General features: G+C 36.8%; 1 protein-coding gene across 1 annotated transcript in view; it reads left to right on the top strand.

Annotated features, from left to right (window-relative positions):
* Positions 1–23,806, top strand: part of Plxdc2 (plexin domain containing 2) — a 388,918-nt gene that overhangs the window by 300,401 nt on the left and 64,711 nt on the right. The window contains exons 8-9 of the mRNA XM_042685982.1: positions 8,937–9,032; positions 9,252–9,333. Of these exons, the coding sequence (XP_042541916.1) occupies positions 8,937–9,032; positions 9,252–9,333 (178 nt within the window). The remainder of the gene's footprint in view (positions 1–8,936; positions 9,033–9,251; positions 9,334–23,806) is intronic.

Genomic DNA, 23,806 nt, shown 5'->3' with positions numbered 1-23,806 from the left:
TGTTAAATGAGACCACATTGGAGCAAGAAAATTAGAATTAATGTATTCTATTTAAAAGTCACTGGGGAACAGAAAATGTTAATCTCCTTCAAAATCGGTTCCCATATAACCAAGTGCAACAGGATCATATTAGTAAGGAAGAGAAACGTTTCATTGAATGTCCAGCTAGGTGGACCAGAGATTAGAATTACCCACATTCAGAGTTGTGTAGGTATGTATTTCTTGCTGAGAAAAATATAATTCCTAGATATTTGTGTGCTTTTTATTCATTTAACGAGAGCTTAGGTAAACATTGAAGTCATTTTCAAAATTTCCATTTTAACACCTGTCACTATTAGGAGTAGTCGTTTAGGGAATTTACACCCTTACATTTTGGTATTCCATCTACCCTCTCCTTTGTAGATTTAGGTTACAACAGATATTTCTCCTAAGTAATGAGTGATTTCATTTCAAAGTACAGTATATCAGCCCTTGGACTCATATGATCAGCTTTCTATTCTTTCAGTCATCTCCTTACACAGGTTATAAAATCTAAACTTTTGGCATAACCTAACCAATGGTAGTATAAGAATCTGAGTCACAGCGTGGAGGATATTTTTCCCCAATGAAACTTTCTCTCTACACTACTCTTATCAGATTGGGTGAAGGTTTGATACCACTTTCAAAATCCTTATTTAGCATTAAGATTTCTCCTTACTTATTCTTTGTACCAGTGACAGAAAATATTTCCAAAAAATAAAAGATTTCAGTGTTAACTTTAAAGCATAATTAAAGGCAGTTCTTTTCATGTTAAAAAAAATCAAAGGACTTGATTGTTTAAATATCAAAGGGAATTCAAACATTGTGAGGGAACTGATAAATAGTCCTAAGGTTAGAGCTGAAAATTACTTTGCTATTTCTAGAAACATGAAAAGAAAACCTATGGTGAAACTAATCTTTGTGTTAAGAAAATAAAAGACAAAAAAATAGTTAAAAGCACATAAAATATAAAGACTAATGTAGAACGAATATTGATCATGAGACCTTGAACCTATTATTTAGCTTATGTGACTTTTTACACATAAAAAAATGACCATTTTAGAACTTGAAATGCCATGTGTACCAAGCTGGAAATCCCTGGCACAAAGGTAGACATGCACTTGCACCTACAGATGTCATTTCTGTGGTGATCGCCATCAATATCACTATCATCAGTTTAAAGACAGTAGTGCTGATTCGAAACTTGGCAAAGTAGCACGGCATAAAATTAATCCACAAAAATCAATAGCTTTCCTATATGCCAACAATGAGAAGAGTGAGGCTGAAATCAGAAAAGCAACTACATTTATAATAGCCTCAAAAAATAAAATAAGGACAGTGGTGCTAACTGGGGAATCACAGTCCAACCTAGGTATCCAACAGAATGGGTGCTAAGACCATTTGTTTTTACTGTGAAACCCTTTGGCACAGGACTCAGAGCTACTGTGCTTTTGGAGAATGATGTTGAGTACTTCTTAATGTCTCAGTACTAAGATTTTCAGGAATGTTTTCTGCCTTTGTTTTCTTACTAATTCACTTTCTCTTTGTTTGTGAAATGCACTTATAAAACTATAGAAGAGAGAACCACCAAGACCAGCTTTTGTTTTGTGTTGTTTTGTTTTGTGGCATGGGCAGGGAGGGGAGGGATGGTGTTGTACCAGTCCTTGAACTCCAAGGCCTTGGGTTTGCTTAGCTTGCTTATTTATTGCTGGTGCTCTACCGCCTGAGCTTTGCCACCAGCTCAGAGACAGCTTTCTGTTGCCACAGGTCCAGAACTGAAATGAAAAGATCTTCAGTGACTTTGGTTTGTCAAACATCCCAGACATATAAGTATAGAAATATGTCATTGCAATTAGAAACAGAGTATCTTTTAACTCGGCATAATTTATAAAATGTCAGAAAAACTTAAAAATATATAAAGTTGAAGAAAACATAAAGTACCTGCAAATCTACTTCAAGCGTTAGCTCTCGAAGCCCTCATGTATCTCTACCCAATCCCTCATGTAGAACGTGTGTATACACAAAGACACACCAAGAAAGTAGACATTTTGCTTTACATATCATTGTGACCTGTTTTCCCTTAAAGTGTATAAAACCTTTTCCTATATTTTCAGGTATGGATCTAAAATGCAATCATAATGGAACAGCAGATTCGTGTATTTCATAGCTCATGGACACTTTCTCTTCAATGGTTGGGAGATTGCTCATATTAATTATCTGTGCTGTATATCCGTGTTTTCCTGTTTTTACTCATATCTGAGTCTCAAAACATGAATTTGTATATGATAAATACTAATGGTGTTTTACATATTTTGACAAATTGCTTCAATGTTCTCCCTTTAGCATTATATTAAATTACCACATTTCCCCAAATGTTGTCAGATTATTATCATTTTTTAACATCACAAATCTGAAAAACAGAATACGGTATTTCATTATTGCTCTAATTGTCTTTTGATTCCTGGGAAGTTTTGACATTGTGATATGAATACATAGATCCTTTTAATTTCCATAGTTTCTTCTTGAATAACCTGATGACATAATTCTTTGTGGACCTCAGTGTATATTCAATTGCACCACGTGCCTGGGTCCTCTGCATACAGACACAACGCTAGTGCCACTGTCATTTGCTTGTTTTTCTCTCCTCCACTTAAAATGTAAGTTTTTTAACCTTTAAAATGCTGACCTTCCAGCTCATGTCGCAGTATTTTTTCTCCCTCCTGAGTCTAATGAGCAGCAAGAAACCCAGAAAATCCACTCGCACTGTCTTCTCTCCTTTCCTCCCTCTCCCTCCCTGATACCTGTCTGCCTGCCTGCCTGCCTGCCTGCCTGCCTTGCTTCCTTCCTTCCTTCCTTCCTTCCTTCCTTTTCCCTCTTCTCTTCCTTTCCCCTTCCCTCCACTGTTTTCTCTTCCTTTAGACCCAAGCCCTTCCCTTTCCCTCACTTCAGTACCCCTACATTCCACTACCATCTCCTCTTCCTCTTTTCCTCCCTCCTTCCTTCCTCCCTCTCTCCATTCCTCCCTCTTTTCTCTTCTTTCTCTTCCTTCCATCTTTCTGTCTTTCTTTGTTTCTTTTTCCTTCTTTGAAAACCTTGGACCTTGTCAATTGACTAATTAAAAAGTTATATGAACACATGCATGAGAATTATAACAACAGAAGCAAATCCAGGCAGCAACTGGCCTAACCTGCAATGTTTCCACTACAAGTTATGGCAGTGACAGTTTCTCAGAGGAACGCACCCCTGTATTCCCTCAGCAGTAGTGTGTTACCTGACACCTTCTTAATACCAAACCTTTCCTCATCAGCATCCCCTGTTACACACTGATCCACAGTGCTCATGATACGTGTGCCTTCCCTTGTGGATTGTTGTTATTTAATCCTCACCAGCAAACATTAGAAATGTAATTCAAAATTAACTCTTGGTCGAAACATATTTTAAAAATTCTGAAAAGATGCTGGGGCTTGGAACAAGTAGTAGAATACTTGCCTAGCATGTGTCATGTCCTGGGTGCAATCCCCAATATGAACTACAAACAAAGATTCTTGGAGGATCTTTAAAATCTTTAAAGTATTTTGCTATGCCTGGATATATTTAAAGAATAAATTTACAGATGAGGTGGTAAATTTTCAAAGAAATAGATCAAAATTAGGTAGAGTATGAATAAAATACCCTTCATAAACAGGAACAGAGCTTTGCTTATTATATATGCAAAGTATTTTAAGCTTTGATTTTCCAATGAAATAATAACCTGGACCAATAGAGCGTCCTGTGCTATTGAAAGTATTCTCAAAGCCTGGACTGGTTGTCTTCAGCCTGAAATCCTAGCTACTCAGGAGGTTGAAATCTGGGCAATTGTTCAAGGCCAGCCTGGGTAGAAAACCCCTCAAGATTCCATCTCTAGAACAACCAGCCAAAAGCTGGGATAGAGGTGTGGTTTAAGTGTACAACTCTAGCCCAGCAAGTGTGAGGCTACTCCTGGGTCCAATCCCAATACTACTGGGGAAAAAAAATGTATTCTGCATGTGAAGCTCACTAGTTCGTGAGGTTGCGGTAGATATACTCTATAGCTGGTGAGCTTGGGAAATGAACTTTAAATTCAAGTTAATTAATTAACTTTACGCTAAACAGACACATGTGACTGTGGGATGCCAGATTGGACCAGGCAAGAGTGCCAAACACATATTTAAATAAAATGTGGAATACCACATACTATCTGCATAAACTTATTTTATTCTTAACTGGTCTTAGCATCTCAGCTATTGCTAAGTAGTAAATTCTCAAATATAAATGTACTTATTAAACAGTCTATTTTCCAGTATAAACATTGTATCTCATTTCCAGATAAAAAATAATTTGCAATTTTTATTTTGTGGTAGGACACATCCATTTTAATGACTTAGTAAGTATAATTTTTTTAAAGTGATGTGAAAACTGTGGAAAATGTAGAAATGTAGATAGCTGCTGTTAATTTGAAGATCTCCTTTCTTTTGTCATACTTTATGAAAACCTATTTTGAGTCTTTTCAGAAGAATGCAGCCTCACCTGTTATTTTCAGTGTTAATGATCATTTCCATTCATTTATGGCCTGATCAACCTATAAATCTCCATTAAATTGCATTGCTTAGCTCTCCTCGTAATGGAAAGCCCTTCAAAATGATTCATTCTGCAGAAAGTAAAATAGCTTTCCTTAACACCACAATTTCATTCATTGTTTGAGTTCTTAGTTCTTTATTAGCTCACAAGATGCAACAAAAGAAGAACTAGATGTCATGACTTCTTTTGTCAAAAAAACAAAAAATGCCCTTGGATGAAATACTTTGTAAGACCAGGTGCCAGTGGCTCGTGCCTGTAATTCTAGCTATTCAGGAGGCTGAGATCTGAGGATCATGGATTATGGTTCAAAGCCAGTCCAGGCAGGAATGTCCCAGAGACTCTTCTCTCCAATTAACCACCAGAAAACCAGAAGTGGCACTGTGGCTCAAGTGGTAGAGCACTCGCGTTGAGCTGAAGAGCTCAGGGACAGCACCTAAGTCCAGGGACAGCACCTAATCCCCACAACTGAAAAAACAAACAAACAAAAAACCTTCTTTGTACAAAATGATGCTTAATTCTTAAATTTACACATTTCTAACATCTTGTATTTGCTTGACTGTGACTTGAACATTTTCTTCTTGAAAGTGCTGAAGTTTGAACTTAGGGCTTCATGTTTGCTAGGCAGGCAGCCACTCTACTACTTAAGTTATACTATGCTAAGACTATTTTCTGTTTGATAGATAGGACCTCATGTTTTTGCCAGAACTGGCCTCAGACTGCTATCCTATTTCTGCCTCCCAAATAGCTTTGCATGTATATACCAAACACCTGGCCTGTTCCTTGAAAATGAGGTCTAACTTCTTGCCTTGATTGATCTTTATCCTCTACATCTCAGACTGCTAAGTAGCCAGGACTACAGGCCTGAGCCACTAGTGCTCAGCGTAGTGAACATTTATTTGACAACAAACAATAAATGAAAAGCTTATCTGTGCAAAACTCAGCTCTCTGATCACTCTACTGTAAAAAGCATTGGGATCTTCCTACCCAGATTTATTTGCTTTGTCATTTCAAATGGTGAATTCAAATATTCAGTTTTTACCTTCTTTTCCACGTTTTCCTTCAAACTTAGACGGCCTCACACTTTAATTCCTGCTTATTTCCCCCTATTATGTAATGAACATTTCTGTTGTGACTCACACTTTTTTACTTCACAGAATGTTTCTGTTTTTCACCAGTACTGCCTGTCTACATTTATAAGAATTTAGTTTTTTCTCATTGAATTTTACTACAATAAGTTTATTCTTTTTAAGTAATACAAGGATTCGCTCCAGCTGAGGACTAAACATCTGACTGATGTATCTCTACATATCTAATATTTTCTTTCTTGTTGGTTGTATTTTTGTTGTGATTTATAATTGATAAAACACTCTGATTTTAAAATGTTGAACTCTTACCTGATTTCACTAGATTTTATTTAATGAAGTCACAACTTCCTTCTTTCAGAAAAAAATAATTAAGGACATTAAATATAATGAACTGACATGAGATTTGTTGATGTTGCAAATGTGTACTAAAACCTTTTCTCATGTTTTGGGAGCAGGGTGTTATATTTTCTGGGCAGAAGGAGCCATGATGTTGGTCACAGGTCTACAGTCAAGTGACAGGAGGCCACTGGGCCACCATGTTGACTTGCTATACCAACACTGGGGCTGCTTCTCTTCTTGGGCAAAGTGATGACAAAACAAAGCCAGGAGATGTAGCTTTTGCGATCCATTAGTTAATCTACATACACACAAGGAGAAGGATGGCAGGGTGCCAATTGTTCTGCTGGTAAGGTGCGAATATTGTTCTGGGCCACATGTCCAACTCCCTTCAAATACTGAGCCCGAGTAAATTTGACCATTTAGATTTTAGCCGCAACTTCAAATTTTGCAAGCAGTCAGAGAATGATGAGATAAGCAGTCAGAGAGATTTGGATTTACTTTTCATGATCACCCATGGTTTTTGGTGCATTATCTAAGGTATAATTATATTACCAGTTAATAGGCATAGAATGACAAGTGGCGTTAGAAATAAAGTTTGGAGCACATGCATTTTTTATTTCTAGATGTTTTCCTTAATAACCTCAATGAGCTAATTCTGTTGCTGCCCAGCTTCTTTGTGTGGAAGTTTGTAACTGCTATGATAGTGTCTTTTTTTTTAATCTGAAGCCTCTTATTATTCCTGAGTCTTCATGCTGGGAATAAACCTTGTTTATTGTAGTTATGCAACCTGTGCTATTTACATTAAAGGGATTCAATAAATAGTGCTGTGAGCTGTGCTCTATTTGAACTAGAAAATAAAGCTGAACCATTTGGGGTCAGTCATTAGGTACTGACAACATAAATAGGGAAATATTAGTGAACCTTTTATTTGCTATGCTAATAAACTATTAAGAGATTTAAAAATATGAGAATAGAAAAATAGATCCTTAAGGTACGTTTCCTCTATGTATTACTTTGTTCATTATTTTTGTTAGTGTCTAAAAGCTCATCACAGATAAGTTTTGTAGTTAATGTGGCTTTGCTAAAATTGTAAGATTCTATTTAACATCTCAGCAAGATTCTATTTAATATCATTTTGCCTTAATGTTTTTTGAAGCAGATTCATGAATTAAATAATTTCTGGAGTCAAATGAAGGTTTCTACCATTTGACGATGCCAACCAGTGAATAAATTCCTAATGACTTGTTTTTGACAGAGGTGTCTCTGACATAATACAGAAAGGACCATTTGGAAGCTGTCATTGATTGGCAAGGCACCAAACAAAAAACATTCTCATTAGCTTTGGTCTTGTTATGTTCCTCCCAGTATTTGGAGGTGCCTGAGCAGGCGATAGAGCCGGCCTGGAGAAAAAGGTCCCCTTTCTCTTTGCTCCATACCTATGGACAGTATTTAACTATCAGAGGCTTCCCAGTCAGTATCAGTAGTTGAATTTGCAAAAGATAACATGAAATGATGAAGATGATGGGTGGTCTTTATGATCCAGTGGTCTTTATGGCCAGGCCATATTATCTCTTTACTTCTGAAAATTAAATTGCTCAACATAAGGCATGGAAAAACTCCATATTAGAAACTTGCCTTATTCAGACAAATCATCTTGTTTGCCTTAAGAGTTTGTAAAAGGTGGTACATTTTTTTATCAAAATTTAGATGACTGCAGCTTTTATTTGATTTCTGGGTCTTCCATCGGTGTTCAAGTCATGTTCGTACAAGTTCCATGTTGTCTCTAGGACTGTGGCTCCAACTTGAAGTCCAGTGCTGTGAAACCTTCAGCATTTCTCTTTGTGCTCAAGATTTCTTTTACTATTTGGAGTCATTGAAACTTCCACGTGAATTTTTGGGTTGATATTTGTATTTTTGCCAAGAGTGGCATTGGGATTTTGAAGGGTATTGCACTGAATTTATAGATTGCTTTTGGTAAGTAGAGCCATTTTCACAATGTTAATTCTACCAACTTATGAATATGGGCAGTCTTTCGAACCTCTCATGGCTTCTTCAGTTTGAGTCTTCAAGATCTGATTGTTTTCAATGTAGAAGTCTTTTCCATTTGCATTCTTGATTAAGTTTATAATTAGGTATTTATTTTAGTTTTTATTGAAGCTCTTGTGAATAGAATTGTTTTCCTGATTTCTTTTTCAGCCTATTCATTATTATTATACAGAAAAGCTACTGATACTTGTATGTTGATTTTATATTCTGCTACATTGGTCCGAGTGTTTATTAGATCTAGGTGCTTTTTGGTGGAATATCCAGGGCCTTTTATGGATAGGATTGTATCATTAGCAAGAAGGTATAATTTGACACTTTTATTTTTCTATTTGAAACTCTTTGTTTTGACTTTAATTCTTTTTATCTTTTTTGACTTATATTTAAGAATAGTATTTTAACTATTACAGGCATCAAAATGCCATTCTGGCATTAACTTTAGACTGTGAAATTTTATAATTACTGCCCATCTCTTAAAAAATATTTCACTTTGATCTTTAACTTGGGAGAAATTATGGCATCTTTTTTATTATTTCATATGTCTAAACTTTTCAAAATACATAAATCCACCAAGAAAACACCATTGGCATTCTCTGGATAACCAAAAATTGGACTGGCTCAATCAGCAAGAAATCTCACACATAGTCAGTGTTTACATCTTCATGAATTAGAAAGACTTCTGTGTACACGTTTTTCAGGGGATTTTTGTACAGTCTCTTCCTAGGCTGAAGCATTATTTTAGTATCAGGTAAAAAAAAGTATATAATTCTCCACCTATTACTAAAATGCTATCATTTTATATGTGGGGAAATATGAAAAACTGATTTTATTTTCTTTCTGAATTTGTTTGTGCAGATGTTCGAAGAAGAACAATTTACGAGTACCACCGAGTAGAACTACAAATGTCAAGAATCACAAATGTCTCTGCAGTAGAGATGACCCCACTACCCAGTAAGCCAATATTTGAACAGTTGTTGAGGGGGATGATTGTCAAGTTTGATGATAAACTTGTTTCATGATTATTGTGTTAACTATATAATTAGAATGCTTGCCATGCATGGATAGCTTGATCCTGAATGTGCATAGGGATGAGCAAGTTAAAACAGTTATTTTTTCCCCCTTCCATTCTGTCAATTTTTGGTGGTGAATCTATTTTCTCCTATTTCCTAGCATGCCTGCAGTTCAATGGTTGTGACTCCTGTGTATCCTCTCAGATTGGCTTCAATTGCAGTTGGTGCAGTAAACTTCAAAGGTAAGAAATAATTATTATATATTAGCCTATGCTGGCCTGGAACCTACTATTTAGCCTTATCCTCCCCCTACCTCTGCTTCTGGAGCCCTAGGATTACAGATTCAACACCATCAAGGCTGATTCAAATTTTATTTTATTTTATTTTATTACGATTTGTTGCCTCTACTCTCTCATTGAATTTTATAGGGGAGGGGTTTGTTATTTGTGGGGAGGGCATTTGGTTGAGAGGTTTGAACTCAGGGCCTAGGCATTGTCCCTGAACTCTTGCATGAAGCTCCACCACTTTGAGCCATAGCTCCACTTCCAGGTTTTGAGTGGTTAATTGGAGATAAGAGTCTCATGGGGACTTTCTGCCTCAGCCTCCTGAGTAGCTAGGATTACAGTTATGAGCTACTGGTAACTATCCTCTCCTTGAATTTTAAATGTATGTTAAGAGGACAAATTCTTATTTCATTAGTAAATGTGTACATGTAAAATATAGATATTCTATGACTAAAACACACACACAAAGATCAAATATGGGGATTTTAGGCTATTCCTTGAAGTGCCTGAAAGTGCTAACCATCTTCATACTCAGTAAGAGAGTTATCTGACATATATTTTTGGGGTGTGTGTGTGTGTGTGTGTGTGTGTGTGTGTGTGTGTGTGTGTGTGTGTGTGTGTGTGTGTGTGTGTGTTGGGGTGTGTGTGTGTGTGTGTGTGTGCTGGAATGGACACCTGGGTCTGGGCCTGGATGCTGTCCTTGAGCTTTATTTGCTCTTGACTACTGCTCTACCACAGCTCCACTTCTGGCTTTTTTGTGGAACAGTCTCACAGACTTTCCTGCCTGGGCTGGCTTCGAACTATGATCAAACCGCTAACCTCCAATCTCAGCCTCTGATTAGTGAGGATTATAAGCATAAGCCACCAGCACCCAGCTTCTGACATATGTTTTTTAATTCTCTGCATTTTAACATTCATTCTTGGTGCAATTTTATGTCTATAAATTGATGGTTTCATTCTACACTTTGGGGAAAGTATGGTTTGGTATATGTTTTCCAAAGCCTGGGTTATGATAAATTCATACTCTCAGTAAACTTGTATACAATATTAACAAGAAAACTACTCAAGATTAGTGAAGTAATTCTGAAGCTCACACTACTTTAATAGAACACACATACGGTTTGGTCTCAAGCTGTAACTGAACTTGAAACAAACTGCAGACTTGCTGGTCTCAGAAACATTGATTTCTTTTCACATCAGTAAAAAAGATGGTTTAGTCCCTTGAGCTTGTCAGAGATTACCCTGATATGGGAGGTACAGGATGAGAGGGAGCAGATTGCTTATGCTTCCAATGATGAATGAGCACAGTTCTACAAAACACTTGCAGAAATTCAAGGAACCTGAGCCCATGCAGAGGAAGACTTGCTTCCCAGATACCTGCTTGTTTCCTTAGCATGGTGGATATACAAGATAAAGACTTTTCAATATAGTTTGTGGTTTTCTCAGCCTTTGTGCACATTTATTATGTCTTAGGCACCTGGAACACAGCAGTTAAGCATATCAACATAGTCCCAAGCCTTCTTTTGTGGGATTATATATACCCTGTTTGGGAATAAATTCTCTTCTCACCTTCAGAGTCTACGAAAAGTCAGCTTCTCTTCCCAGGTGGAAAACTAAGTACTATGTTATTAGTTAGCAAATGTTACTGCCACCAGCTACAGGCATCTGTGTCTCACTCTGCACGAATGCACAACTGCTGCCACGGTAAAAGCATGTTTGGGAATGCTTGAAATGTCCTTGAATGATTAAAAGTAGAAAGTCAGTTGGTTGATAACAAGCGGTTGGACACAATTTTAACTTACTAACTTTGTGAGTATTGTGGCTAGTACAGTATTGTGTCTAGAACAATTTTTTCATGAACACCTCAGTTCTGTGTACAATGGTACATGTTGGTGCAGTGATTTCTTTTGGGAAATGAATCTCACATAGTGACAAGGCAGGCAAGCAGATAGAATTTTTCAGAGTCGATTTTAACTCAGCTATAAAATCAAAGGCTGATAGTGTTTTAGATTTTGCTATGATTCCATGAATATTAATACATGCTTATCCAAAGTTATCCAAAAGCCTATAGTTATAAATGTGAGGAATCTAAAGAGTTGGCATTTTCACATAGGTACTTAAGGAGTTATAGCCTCTGAAACTAGAAATGCTCAAAATAACTAAGTGGAAGACACTGATTTTCTTTCTTCATATCTAGTTCAAGATCAAGTTTATTCATTGGTCACTATCCTAGGCAAACAGTCATCAGCCTTTAGCATAGAGTTTCCAGATGTTTCCTCATTTGTCTATCTCCATTGTCAGGCTCTAATTTGGTCAAAAGCAAATAAATGTATGATTTATCCTTATGACTTCATGGCATAAACAACTTACATTATTTGCAGGAAAGTAGGAGAATGAATAAATCCTGATTGGATTTCAAATGAAAGAATTATGATTCTCTTTTCTGGAAATAAAGGGTTTTCTGGATAAGAGATGTTTCAGTATAAAGGCACAAAAGTGCAGAGGAAACCACCACCTACTGATTATCTTAGCCATATTATCATTAAACAATTCTTGAAAGAAATAATATTCTGATAAATTAAAGCTTTGAAGCTTCATCTAGGAGCCTCTCTACCACTGACCATTGGTTTAATCTACAATTTCAATTGAAATATATGTGTAAAACCTTTAAACAAGGAGGGTTGGTGATCAAACATAACCACCAGTTGAAATCTGCTCTACTGTTAACATGTACTTTATACTGAGAGATTTCTCAGCTAAATTATTGTACCAAGGGATTTTTTTAGATATTGTGTCTAACAACATCTTTTCAACAGAGAAAACTGGGGTGATTGGAGCTCTTTGCTCCAGTTTTGGGAACTCTTAAGTGTTAACATTTGAAAATTAACTCCCAGGTTTTAGTCTTAATAGCCTACTTGTTCTGTCTTAAACCTGACAGGCTGTAAGCGCACCAAACAAGCTAACCTTCACTGTTTTCTGCAAAATGGTAGACATACTCCAGGAAAATAAATAAAGCTTCTTATAGAAGATTCTACAAGAAAGAGATGTGATTTGTTTGTCGGTTGTGGGGCTTGAACTCAGGGCCTGGGCGCTGTCTCTGTGCTGTTTTGTGTGGTTTTGTTTTGTTTTGCTCAAGGCTAGTGCTCTACCACTTTGAGCTTAGTTACACCTCTGGTTTTTGAGTGGTTAATTGGAGATGAGTCTCTGGGAGTTTGCTGCCTTGGCTGGCTTTGAAACACTATCCTCTAATCTTAGCCTCCTGAGTAGCTAGGATTACAGGCGTGAGCCACCAGTGCACAGCAAGAGGTGATTTATAAGGGAGGATATAAAGCATCTAGAGGAGAATCTCAAGATGCCTAAAACTTCTGTATATTAATGAGGCATAGTTATTATGCAATTGGTAGACAAGGTTGTTAATAGAAATGCACCACAGTCCACCACTAAAAAATACACGTTTTCTTTATATTACTGTTAGGTGTTTTGTTGAATACTCAACTCTGATTAAAATCTTGGGTTTAGTTTTAACTCCTTAGCAATCTGGTTACATCCATATCGAAAAAGTCTGTTTAACTGATTGATTTAACTATGGGTGGTTGCACTTTTGTTCAAAATAATTTCCCCATTGCCCAATATTAATTTCTCTTTAGGCCTATGAGCTTCCACACTTTGGTTTGCTGCCCAAGATATATCCCTAGACTTTACAACTTTTATGAAAAGAAAGAAAGAGAAAAACTCACTAAACTAATCTAGAGAATTCTTCTCCTCAGTAGTATAAAATTGTCCCTTGGAGTTTTGTTCTCATACCATTCAAACTTACTCCTTGTACCCATATGTTCCTGAATGGTAATCGGTTGCTAGTGATTACTGAACTCTCAAATTGGGCTTCCTCTAAAAAGATAAGATAACTTTAATTGGTTTGTTTATTTCCTTTAATTCCAGTTTTCAGGTGGCAAAAATTATGACAAAAGTTTTCAGTGGCTTACCCAAGATCTAAGAAGATTTATAAGAACATAGAAGGAAACGTAATGTACAATGTGATTTTTTTTTGTTTTTTTGTATGTTCATCCCCCATGGTACAACCCCTGTTTTCACTGTATTTGATGTCAGTGCCCTGCATCTTGCATATACACTTCTCTAATTTGGGGAGGGGAAGGGAAAAAACAAAATGCTTAAATAGGGATACAGGCTGACCCATTGTAACAATGAGATGTACAAAACACTATGTTGAAAAACGAACTTTAGAATTTAGATGGGGGTGGGGTGGGCGGGGAGAGTGTAGTTGTGGAGGTGGGAGGGAAGGGATGGTAAGGAAAAAAAAGGAGGAGGTAACAATGCTTGATAGGAACTATACTCATTAGTTTTCTCATGTAACTGTAATCCCTCTGTACAGTATTTTTACAACAAAAAATGTATTTTAAAAAAAGAACATGGAGATCTAGGAGTGAAAGTACTTAAAATACGTGGCTCCTTTCTGTTTTTCTTTTTTAATTTTATTGTTATTATAAATGTGATGTACAGAAGGGTAACAGTTACATAAGTCAGATAAAGAATACATTTCTTTTTGGACAATATCTCCCCTTCCCTCGATCGTTCCCAGTTTCATTTTCTTTCTGAGCCATTTTTCATGACTGTAAATTGACAAAATCCAAATCATTTTGCTTCTTCTCTGTTCCTACAATAACAAAGTTTAAATGTCTCCGTTTAAGTTATGATTCCTAAGTACATTCAGTGATAAAGAAGAGATACACATTTATATATCTAATGGAACATAAACTTTTAGTATAAGGAGGTAGATGTGAAGCAAATAAATACAGAGTACATCGAATTAGTTGTGATAAATTATGGTAAGGGAGATGAACAATGAAAATTTGCAGAGCTGACAAGAATAACAATAGATTTAATCATTGTATCATTTTAAAATAACCTTGCCCTTTAAAGATTTAAAAGGTTGATCAGTCATCATCTCAAAAGAGCAAATTTTTTAATTCGAAATATATTTTGACTGTATGTGTGTATAAACATTCAAGAAAAGAACGTTCATATTCATGAATGTGTGTGTGTGTATATGTGTGTGCACACGTGTAGGTCTAGTTTGTATAAAGAAGTGAAAATGTGACATTTGGCTTTTTATACTTGTCTCACCATTACAGTCTCTGCTTCCGTCTATTTTCCTGACTATGATGTCATTTCATTTTTCTTTATGGCTGTGTAGTAACCAATGGCATATTTTTTCATACATTTTGTGAGGACTAAAATATGGTTTTATTTGACAGTGTGGAATACTTTCCGTATATCAGTCATATATACATTGAAGCAGTTGTAACAGAAATCAAGGATTAATCAAAGTCACAGGTCTCTTGGATCTGGGTAGTTAGCTTAGTAAGCCAGAAATTTACAAACAAAACTTGGATAGTGATGCATGATCTGTTAGATTTAAAAGATGGATGAATAACATGTCAGATATTTAAAATTTGTGAAAATATATAAGACCAATAAATCTAACCAGTAATTCATTATGAATTATTATTTACCTTAGAGAAAATAAGCTCAAACTGAGAGAAAGAGACAGAGAGAGGCAGAGACAGAGAGAGGGACAGAGAAAACATTTAAGTAGAGTTCCAGGGAGACAGGCACTGGTGAATATATTCTCTTCTTGCTTGAACTCAGGTCTCAGGTTGCTAAGCTTTTCTTGTTCCTTTAACACTTACCATTTGCACTATGCCTCCAGCCTTGTTTTTATGCTGATTAACTGGAGCTAGAATATAGAAGACTGTTCTTCCTCAGCTGGCTTCATACTAAAATCCTCAGATGGCAACATCCTTATTACGGGCATGAGCCACTGGTACCCTGTTCCATGTGACTCTTAATTATACTTATAGCATTGGATCTACCAAATATTCACTATCAAAGGAATAGTGGCTATTTTCCATACTAAGCAGCTGGGTCTAAGTAAGCCATCAATTTCATCTAAGGTCAGTCAAAGACCCACCCACCCCCAGTCCTCTGGGACAATTCAGGATGAACAATATTAAGAAACACATTGTGCTCCTGCAGGAAGAATAGACTATTAAAAGATATAGTGTGCTTCTGAGGATTATTATACTAAAGAATATGCAGTGTACTTTAAGTTTGATTTTCACCTTTTTATTCACCTCAGAATATAACCCTCAAGCAAGGAGCACCTCTACTGTCATTCTTTGGGGGATGACAAGGTAGTTTAGTTATAAGGTTAATTTAATTCAAGATTTTAAGATTAAAATTAGGGAATCAGAAATACAATGGTTGAATGACAAGTGGTTGAATGGCAAGTCAGATACCATTGGAGTCAATGACTCAAAATGCAATTTATGACCCAAAATAAATCAGTAGCTAGAATTAGTATAATTGTGTTTGTTCAATTATACCTTTTACATCCTGGAAAAAGCCATATATCCCAGAACCCTTTTGACATTATGGCCTCTGTTCATTTTACATGTAGTTCATTGAGGATATATTTGTATGATTCACATAGAGGAGCATTTAGGATTTCTGATTGGGTGTGAATGCTAAACCTAGTAAATAGAAAAATTTTAAAAATCAAGGAGACTTGGAGAATTTCTACCACCATCAGCTTATTTTAATGCTTTAGGATAAGATAAGGTTCACATTGCAAGGACACTAAAGTTTATATGGAAGTGTTTCAAAACTTTTTTTTTTTTTTTGTCATGGGTTATGGAGTTTGAACTCGGGCTTGGATGCTGTCCCTGAGTTCCTTTTACTCAAGGATACTGCTCAGTCACTTTGGGTCACAGTTTCACTTCAGGTTTTCTGGTGGTTAATTGGAGATAAGAGTCTCATGGACTTTTTTTTCCCCTGAGGCCAGCTTTGAACCGAAATCCTCAGGTCTTAGCATCCTAAGTATCTAGGATTACAGGCATGAGCCACCAAGGCCTGGATCAGAAGCATGAATGATCCATGTTCTAAGGTCAATAATTTTATGTTCTAGGTTAATTCTCCTTCAAGTTGAAATCACTATATCCTTATAAAATTGTTGAATAGGAATACATAGCCAAAAACATTATGATTGTCAATGTATAAATTGATTGCTAGGCTTAAAATATAAGATATAAATCTTTCTTTCTTTCTCCTTTCTTTCTGTGGTGTGTGTGTGTGTGTGTGTGTGTGTGTGTGTGTTGGTCCTGGGGCTTGAATTTAGGGCCTGAGCACTGTCCCTGAGCTTTTTGCTAAAGATTAGCACTATACCACTTGAGCCACAGCTCCACCCCTGGCTTTTTGGTGGTTAAGTAGAGATAAGAGTCCCATGGACTTTTCTTCCTGGGGCTGGCATTGAACCAGAATCCTCAAGTCTCAGCATCTTAAGTAGCAAGGATTACAGGCATGAGTCATCCGTGCCTGACATGAATCTTTTTATAACTCTAAGAAACACATTTTGTCTTTGGTAGGAAGTATGTCATCTGCAGGGGATTCTGAGATGGTCTGAAAACAACACAGTAGAAACTCATGTTTGACCTGGGACTGCAGTGACTTGCCAAAGATATATAGCTACAGTTATCAATACAACTGAAATTTATAAGTATTGCAGTTTAAAATCTCTGTAAATATCTAAAAATATTTGCTGTTAAATACATTAAAAGTTTTAATTCTATTTTTTTAAAAAATATTAGCTACTAAAATGGTAATTTAGGGTCCTAAGGGAATTAAGGTACTTCTAGAAAATTTGTACAACCTTGGTAACTATCTTTGAGTTGCAGTATCTACAAGTAGTAAATTGAATTTTGAAGTCATTCTAGTTCAAGACATTTCATAATTTGTCTTATCAATTTTCAAATAAAAAAATCATAAAATATCTGCTAGTTATCTTGTCCAAAAAATACAGCATAAACACCTGTCTTCCAAAAATGGACATTGTTTCAAGTAAAATTCTTTTTCTCTGCCTTTGAGTTTTCTAAGCCTATCTTTAACAAAAGCTTGCTGATTCTTTTTTGTGTTTTAAAGAACATTAAATATAGAAAAACTTCTGAGCAGATAGCATATTAGTAAGTGGGTTCCCTTCCTCACTTCAAAATTGAAATATTACCATTTTATCATATTTCCTTCAGTTTAAACTTTTACCTGCATATCACTTCCTACCACCAATCAATCAATAAGCAAAGAAACTAATATTTTCAAGAAGAAGAAAGAAAACAAATTTAAAGTATATTAGGAAACTCTAAGGTCAATTATCAGAAATTCAAAGGCAAGTTTCTCAGAAGCTGTATGTTCAATCTGTACATTTTTCTTCTGGGAAGACAGCATCTGATTCACTAGCTTTTTGTGGATATAAAATGCACGTCATTCTTTTTGGTTCTTTTCTTTCTATTCCACAGTACCTTTTTTCTCTCAGTCTTCTTATTACCCATTTTAGTGTCTTGTCTCCTTTGGCCACCTGCCAGACTTTAAGTAGGGATATGTATAAGGAATAGAAGTGATATTCTTTTCTCCAAATTCTAAAGATACAGCTGTTTGAGCCAGACTCTGAATAACGAGGTCCCACCTTGAAATACGCAGGCCTTTTGAGTTGTTTTTTATTTTTCTAGTCAATAAATGCTGTGTGCATCTCCATGTGAACACCATTTCACAAACCAAAGGTAAAGGCTATAGAATTATTTAACAACTCATTATATATGGTAGTCATTTAGAAAACTAGACTTCACTAACATTGATCTAACAACATGTACAGAGAATCTAATAATTGACCATTTTAGTGCTAAATTGTAGTTCTTTTCCCTTAGCTTACTGCCACTAATGTAATAATGAGTTGCCCTGAAATAATTAAAAGTTAATTAGCCAAGAATGAAATTGCTCTTGCTCGATTTATAAAAAACCATAGATTCCCAAAGTTCTATAAGGAAACAAAAAACATAATCCTTACAAGCATTATTTCAAAAAAGCAAAGTTCACAGTTTACCTGTTAAAAAATATTGACATAAGTGTTGAATGCTGGGTGAACCGTGCATTGACAATCTTATGTTGAAAAGGGCAGTACTGTGGTAAATTCCAATATTAACAAAACTAGTTTATAGTTCCATTATTTGTTTTGCTGAAAATCTAATGTTAAACTCTAGAAAGATGTTAAAAATAGGAAGTAATATTTATGCTAGCTCTTTTTATCTTTATACAGGAAAGTTAGAAAAACATAGTTAATGAAATAGTTTCTGATATTCTACCCTCTGCTAACTTTTATCCCCAAGGTTAAGACATGATGGTTTATTCATCCTTTTATACATTCTTCCTTTGTTCCTTTATCTCTTTCCCCCCCACAAACACCTTCCTTCCTTCCTTCCTTCCTTCCTTCCTTCCTTCCTTCCTTCCTTCCTTCCTTCCTTCCTTCCTTCCTTCCTTCTTTTTCTTTCTTTCTTGTGCTCTGGTCCTCAGACTTTTACTCTGGAAATGGGTGCTGTCCCTGAGCTATTTGCTCAAGACTAGTGCTCTACCACTTGGGCCACAGCTCCACTTCCATCTTTTTGTGTGCTTAATTGGAAATGAGAGGCTCACAGACTTTCCTGACCAGGCTAGCTTTGAACCACAATCCACAAATTTCAGCCTTCTTATTAGCTAGGATTGTAGGCATGGGTCACCGATGCCCAGCAACAATTATAATTTCTTGATGGGAATTATATAGCTCAAGATTTTCAAGATATTTTCTAAATGCTAAGAGTTTATTTTCTATCAAACCCTGGGTCAGAGACACAGTTTTTATTTTATTTTATTTTATTTATTTTTATTGTGAAAATACCATACAGAGGGGTTACAATTACATGGGCAAGGTAATGAGTACATTTCTTATCAAGAATTCTTGCCTCCTCCTTTGTTTCCCCTTCCCATCCCTTCCCAACTCTCATCCCTCCACCCCCTGCCCCCCCACACCCCCACCACCTCAGCCAAAGTTGTAAAGTTCGTTTTTCAACATAACTACTTGTACATCTCCTTGTTGCAATGGGTCCACCTGTATCCCTATTTAAAAGATTTGTTTTTGCCCTTCCCCTCCACAAATTATACCAACATCAAATACAATGAAAGCAGGGGTTATACTGTGGGGGAGCGACATACAAAGCAACAAAGAAATCATCTTATAAATATGTTAGAGACACAGTTTTATCTATTATCACAGCCTTCCCAGAGTTTGGAGGGAAATGACACGCCTGGAAATTTCTCATTCATGCAAAAGTGAAAAATCTAGTAATTTGGAAGAGCATGTAATAATCCGTGATTTATTTAGTTCTAAGAACATAGTGCTTCCATTAAAATGTATCTTTTTGTATAATTGTGTGACACTCTGACTAGCCTCGTATACATTATCAGAAATAAAACAATGACAAATCCGGTTCATGATTCCATGAGGCACGTTATTGAATGACGCTCAGCATTGCAGCCTTCTTTCCCTGAGCCTTTATAGAAAGGAACTGGTAGGCTTTGGAAAGCCTAGTTTTTCTTCTTCTTAGCAAGGCTACTTTTTTCTTTTCTCTTGGCTCTTGAAATCTTTCCACGACAATTTATTGTCAAGGGAGAATGACTTATTGTCTTCATGAGTCATGCCTTTGACTGAAAAAAAAAAAAACTCTAATGCTAGGATCTCCTTTAAAAACCATAGATTTTTATATTCCTAAAATAATACCTTGTGAGCATGCAAGAAAGAGTTCCCTGATCAGAATTCCTTCTACCCCCTCCCCTCACATACTGCACTAACACACAGATCTATTTTATCATTGTCTGAATTTTCTTCCTTGGTGGCTACTGCAGATGCTATTACTCCAAAAGCACAAGAGGTTTGAAAGGAAGGGAGGAAGGTTGCTTGAAGGGTACAAGTGCCTTAGACCAGGAGATTCTTAAATGTTTATAATATCTACCTTTTATTCTAGATTTACTCTGTGCTAGCCATCACAGAAACACCTTTCCTGCCACTAAAGTCGATTAATTCCATTATTATTTTATCTAGTCCTCACAGTCACATGGAGAAGTATTAGTCATGCTGGTTTGAAAACTAAGTAAATGAAGCCAGGTGCAGGTGGCTTACTTTTGTAATCCTCAGGAGGCTGAGATCTGAGTTTCATGATTCAAAGCCAGTCATAGCTGGAAAGTCTGTGAGACTCTTAGCTCCAATTTATCACCAGAAAACTGGAAGGGAAATTGTGGCTTAAAGTGGTGGAGCACAGGCTTGAGTGAAAAAGCTCAGGGACAATGCTGAGTTCAAGCTCCATGACCAATCAAAGTAAAGCAAACAGACAAAAATGCATTTGTGAATAGTTAGTTAAAATAGCATGCAAGCATTATTTTATCCAATAGAGGAGACTTTATTTTCTATGGGAAAACTACTATTATTTCACCTTGTGCTGTGTGTTTTCTACACACATCTCAGTAGCTGGCACATCAGTTTACTTCTGTGTGACCCTCATAGACCTGTGTAGTTGTCTCTGGAAAAAACTGATCATCTTTGATCTACTCTTTCAAACAATGGGCTCAGAGTACTTCAAGCATTTAACATCTTCCTGAACCACCACAGGATTATGTAAAGTAACAAAACAAACAAGAAAGCACACAGGATAAGAGAGAAACATATGAGAAAAGTTGTGTAAAAAGGCTATGATCTGGGTGCCTGTGGCTCACCCCTGTAATCCTAGCTATTCAAGAGGCTGAGATCTGAGGATCAAGGTTCAAAGCCAGCCGGGCAGGAAAAGTCAGTGAGACTTTTATCTCCAATAAACCACTCAGAAGTGGTGCTGTGGCTCAAGTGGTAGAGCACTAGCCTTGAGCTGAAGAGCTGAGGGACAGCGCCCAAGCCCAGATTTCAAGCCACACGACTAACCAAAAAATAAAAAAACAAAACAGACTATGATGTTGAGAAGCAATTAGAGTTGAGTACACCATTGTCTGTGAAGTGTACAAATCCAATTTATCAAGCTGGGCACCTGTGGCTCATGCTGTAATCTAGCTACTCAAGAGGCTGAGATAGAAAGATCACGTTTTGAAGCTACCCCAGGCAGGAAAGTCAGTGAAACACTTCTCTCCAATTAACCACCAAAAAGCAAAAGTGGACCTGTGGCTCAAGTGGTAGAGCTGGAGCCTTGAGCAAACTAGCTCAGAGAGAGTACCCAGGCCCTGAATACAAGCCTCAGTCCTGTATTCTATTCAGTCAATGCCTCTTCTCTTTCTTTCTCTTTCTCTCTCTCCCTCTCTCTCTCTTCCTCTCTCCTTCTCTGCCCCTCGACATATCCCCGCCCCCCAATCTCAGGACCTAGATGCTGTCCCCTAGCTTCTTTTGCTCTAGGCTAGCGTTCTACCACTTGAGTCATGGTTCTACTTCCAGTTTTTTCTCAGTATTTTATTGGAGATAAGAGACTCATGGACTTTCCTGCCTGGCCTGCTTTTGAATCAAGATCCTTAGATGGCAACCTCCTGAGTAGCTAGGGTTACAGGCTTGAGCCTACTGGCACGTGGGATGTTTGCATCATAAATTATATGCTCGCTTACCAAAGGCCTTTCTGGTACTAGGATTTTCCTGCAGCCCTTGCTGCTGTCTAAGTTGTTGCTGCACTGGCATATTCAACATTTAGGGTAGTGCTGGAATTTCTAGGTTAACCCATTTATCTTCCATGATGGAATTTCTGTAACAGAGACCATATGGTCCACTAGCTCAGAATATTTACTATCTGGCCCTTTACTGCAGATGCTTGCCTAATAAAGGGAAGAAATATAACAAATGTGCTGATTAGGGAGGAAACTATGCTATATATTTGCCACAATCTAGTTAGGAAAAAAAATGTTGTCTATGGTCAGGATGGGTTTAGTGAAGCAAACAGTGACAGTGGAAATAAATAAATAACTCTAGCGAGCATCACTTGCAGAAAACGAGAAATAACAAATGAAGGCCCAGATCAAAATAATATAGCCATTATAGCAAATGAACAAGAAAATGGCATGGGATGTGGTGGGCTGGCTATGAGTGAGCTGGATGAGAAAATGACGTAGCGATTCAGATCTGTCCACATATTCCATGAATGCTTATATGACTTTTGCTCTATTTTGTGTGTGTGTGTGTGTGTGTGTGTGTGTGTGTGTGTGTGTGTGTGTGTATGAATTAAAGTCAGTCTCATTAAAAGCAAATCCAAAGGAAAAAAATACAAAATCTACACAGCTAAAAATGTTTCTGCGAACATAAGGTGACATTAACTGCATTTTATGAAGCAGAAAATTGCTTCACACCCCAATTCTTAAAATCCTTCTTTTTTTTTTGGCTGTCTTTAATAAGACATAGAACATTGGAAAACATGAGCTGCATAAAACTCTGATGGAATTAGCATATAGTAATTTGAGATTTTTATATGCCCAACAAATCTGATGTAGAATAAAGAAGGGCACTATGGAAGGAACATAGGTTTCCTCAGAATGGAATGCATGTAGTAATGCATGACTTGTAAGATCTGAAGCCTAGCACAGCCTGGCAATTCTTCTCATCGGTCAGATGTGGTCTAAGATGTGCAATAAGGAGAGGGCGACAAAACTGTCAAGAGAAAGACAAGCTTGCTCTCTCCTAAAAGCCAGTACAAGTAAAACTATGCATTATTTCTTGAGCCACAGCTCCAGCCTCACTTTTTTGCTAGTTATTTTGGAGATGGCCTCTCATAGACGTGTCTGGCCATTCAGGTTTGAAATCACAGTTCTGCAGATCTCAGCTTCCTGGGTACCTGGGATCATAGACATGAGCCCCCCTCCTCCATTGTTAAGCTTCCAACACCTTATTATTTAAGCATTAGTAGTATCACTTGGAATTCAAGAAAACAAACTGAATTACACATGCATTCACTGGCGCAAACACACATGCGTGACATATGTATGGCATTTATATGTATATCTGCATGTACCCAAAATTCTCAAACAGACTTTTCAATCATAAGGGAGTCATCTTGGTTATATCAAAAAAGTTTTTGAAAAATGTTTCCACCAAATTGAATTTATATATTTTTAAATAACCACGCTTTCTAACAACAACAGATGCTGGAGAGGATGTGGACAAAAGGGAACCTTACTTCATTGTTGGTGGGACTGTAAACTTGTTCAACCACTTTGGAAAGCAGTATGGAGGTTCTTCAAAAGACTCCACATAGAGCTCCCCTATGACCCAGCAATCCCACCTTTGGGCGTTTACCCAAATGTTTACAAACAAGACCACACTAAAGCTACCAGCACAACTATGTTTATTGCAGCATTATTTACCATAGCTAAGATATGAAACCAACCCAGATGCCCCTCAGTAGATGAATGGATCAAGAAAATGTGGTATATATACACAATGGAATTCTATGCCTCCATCAGAAAGAATGACATTGCCCCATTTGTTAGGAAATGGAAAGACTTGGAAAAAATTCTATTAAGTGAAGTAAGCCAAGCCCAAAGA

Source organism: Dipodomys spectabilis, unplaced genomic scaffold (genome assembly GCF_019054845.1).
Source record: "Dipodomys spectabilis isolate Male_0828 unplaced genomic scaffold, ASM1905484v1 ptg000096l, whole genome shotgun sequence".
Taxonomy (NCBI): Eukaryota; Metazoa; Chordata; class Mammalia; order Rodentia; family Heteromyidae; genus Dipodomys; species Dipodomys spectabilis.
The sequence above is the reverse complement of the archived record's forward strand: the minus strand, read 5'-3'. Positions and strand labels throughout refer to the sequence as shown.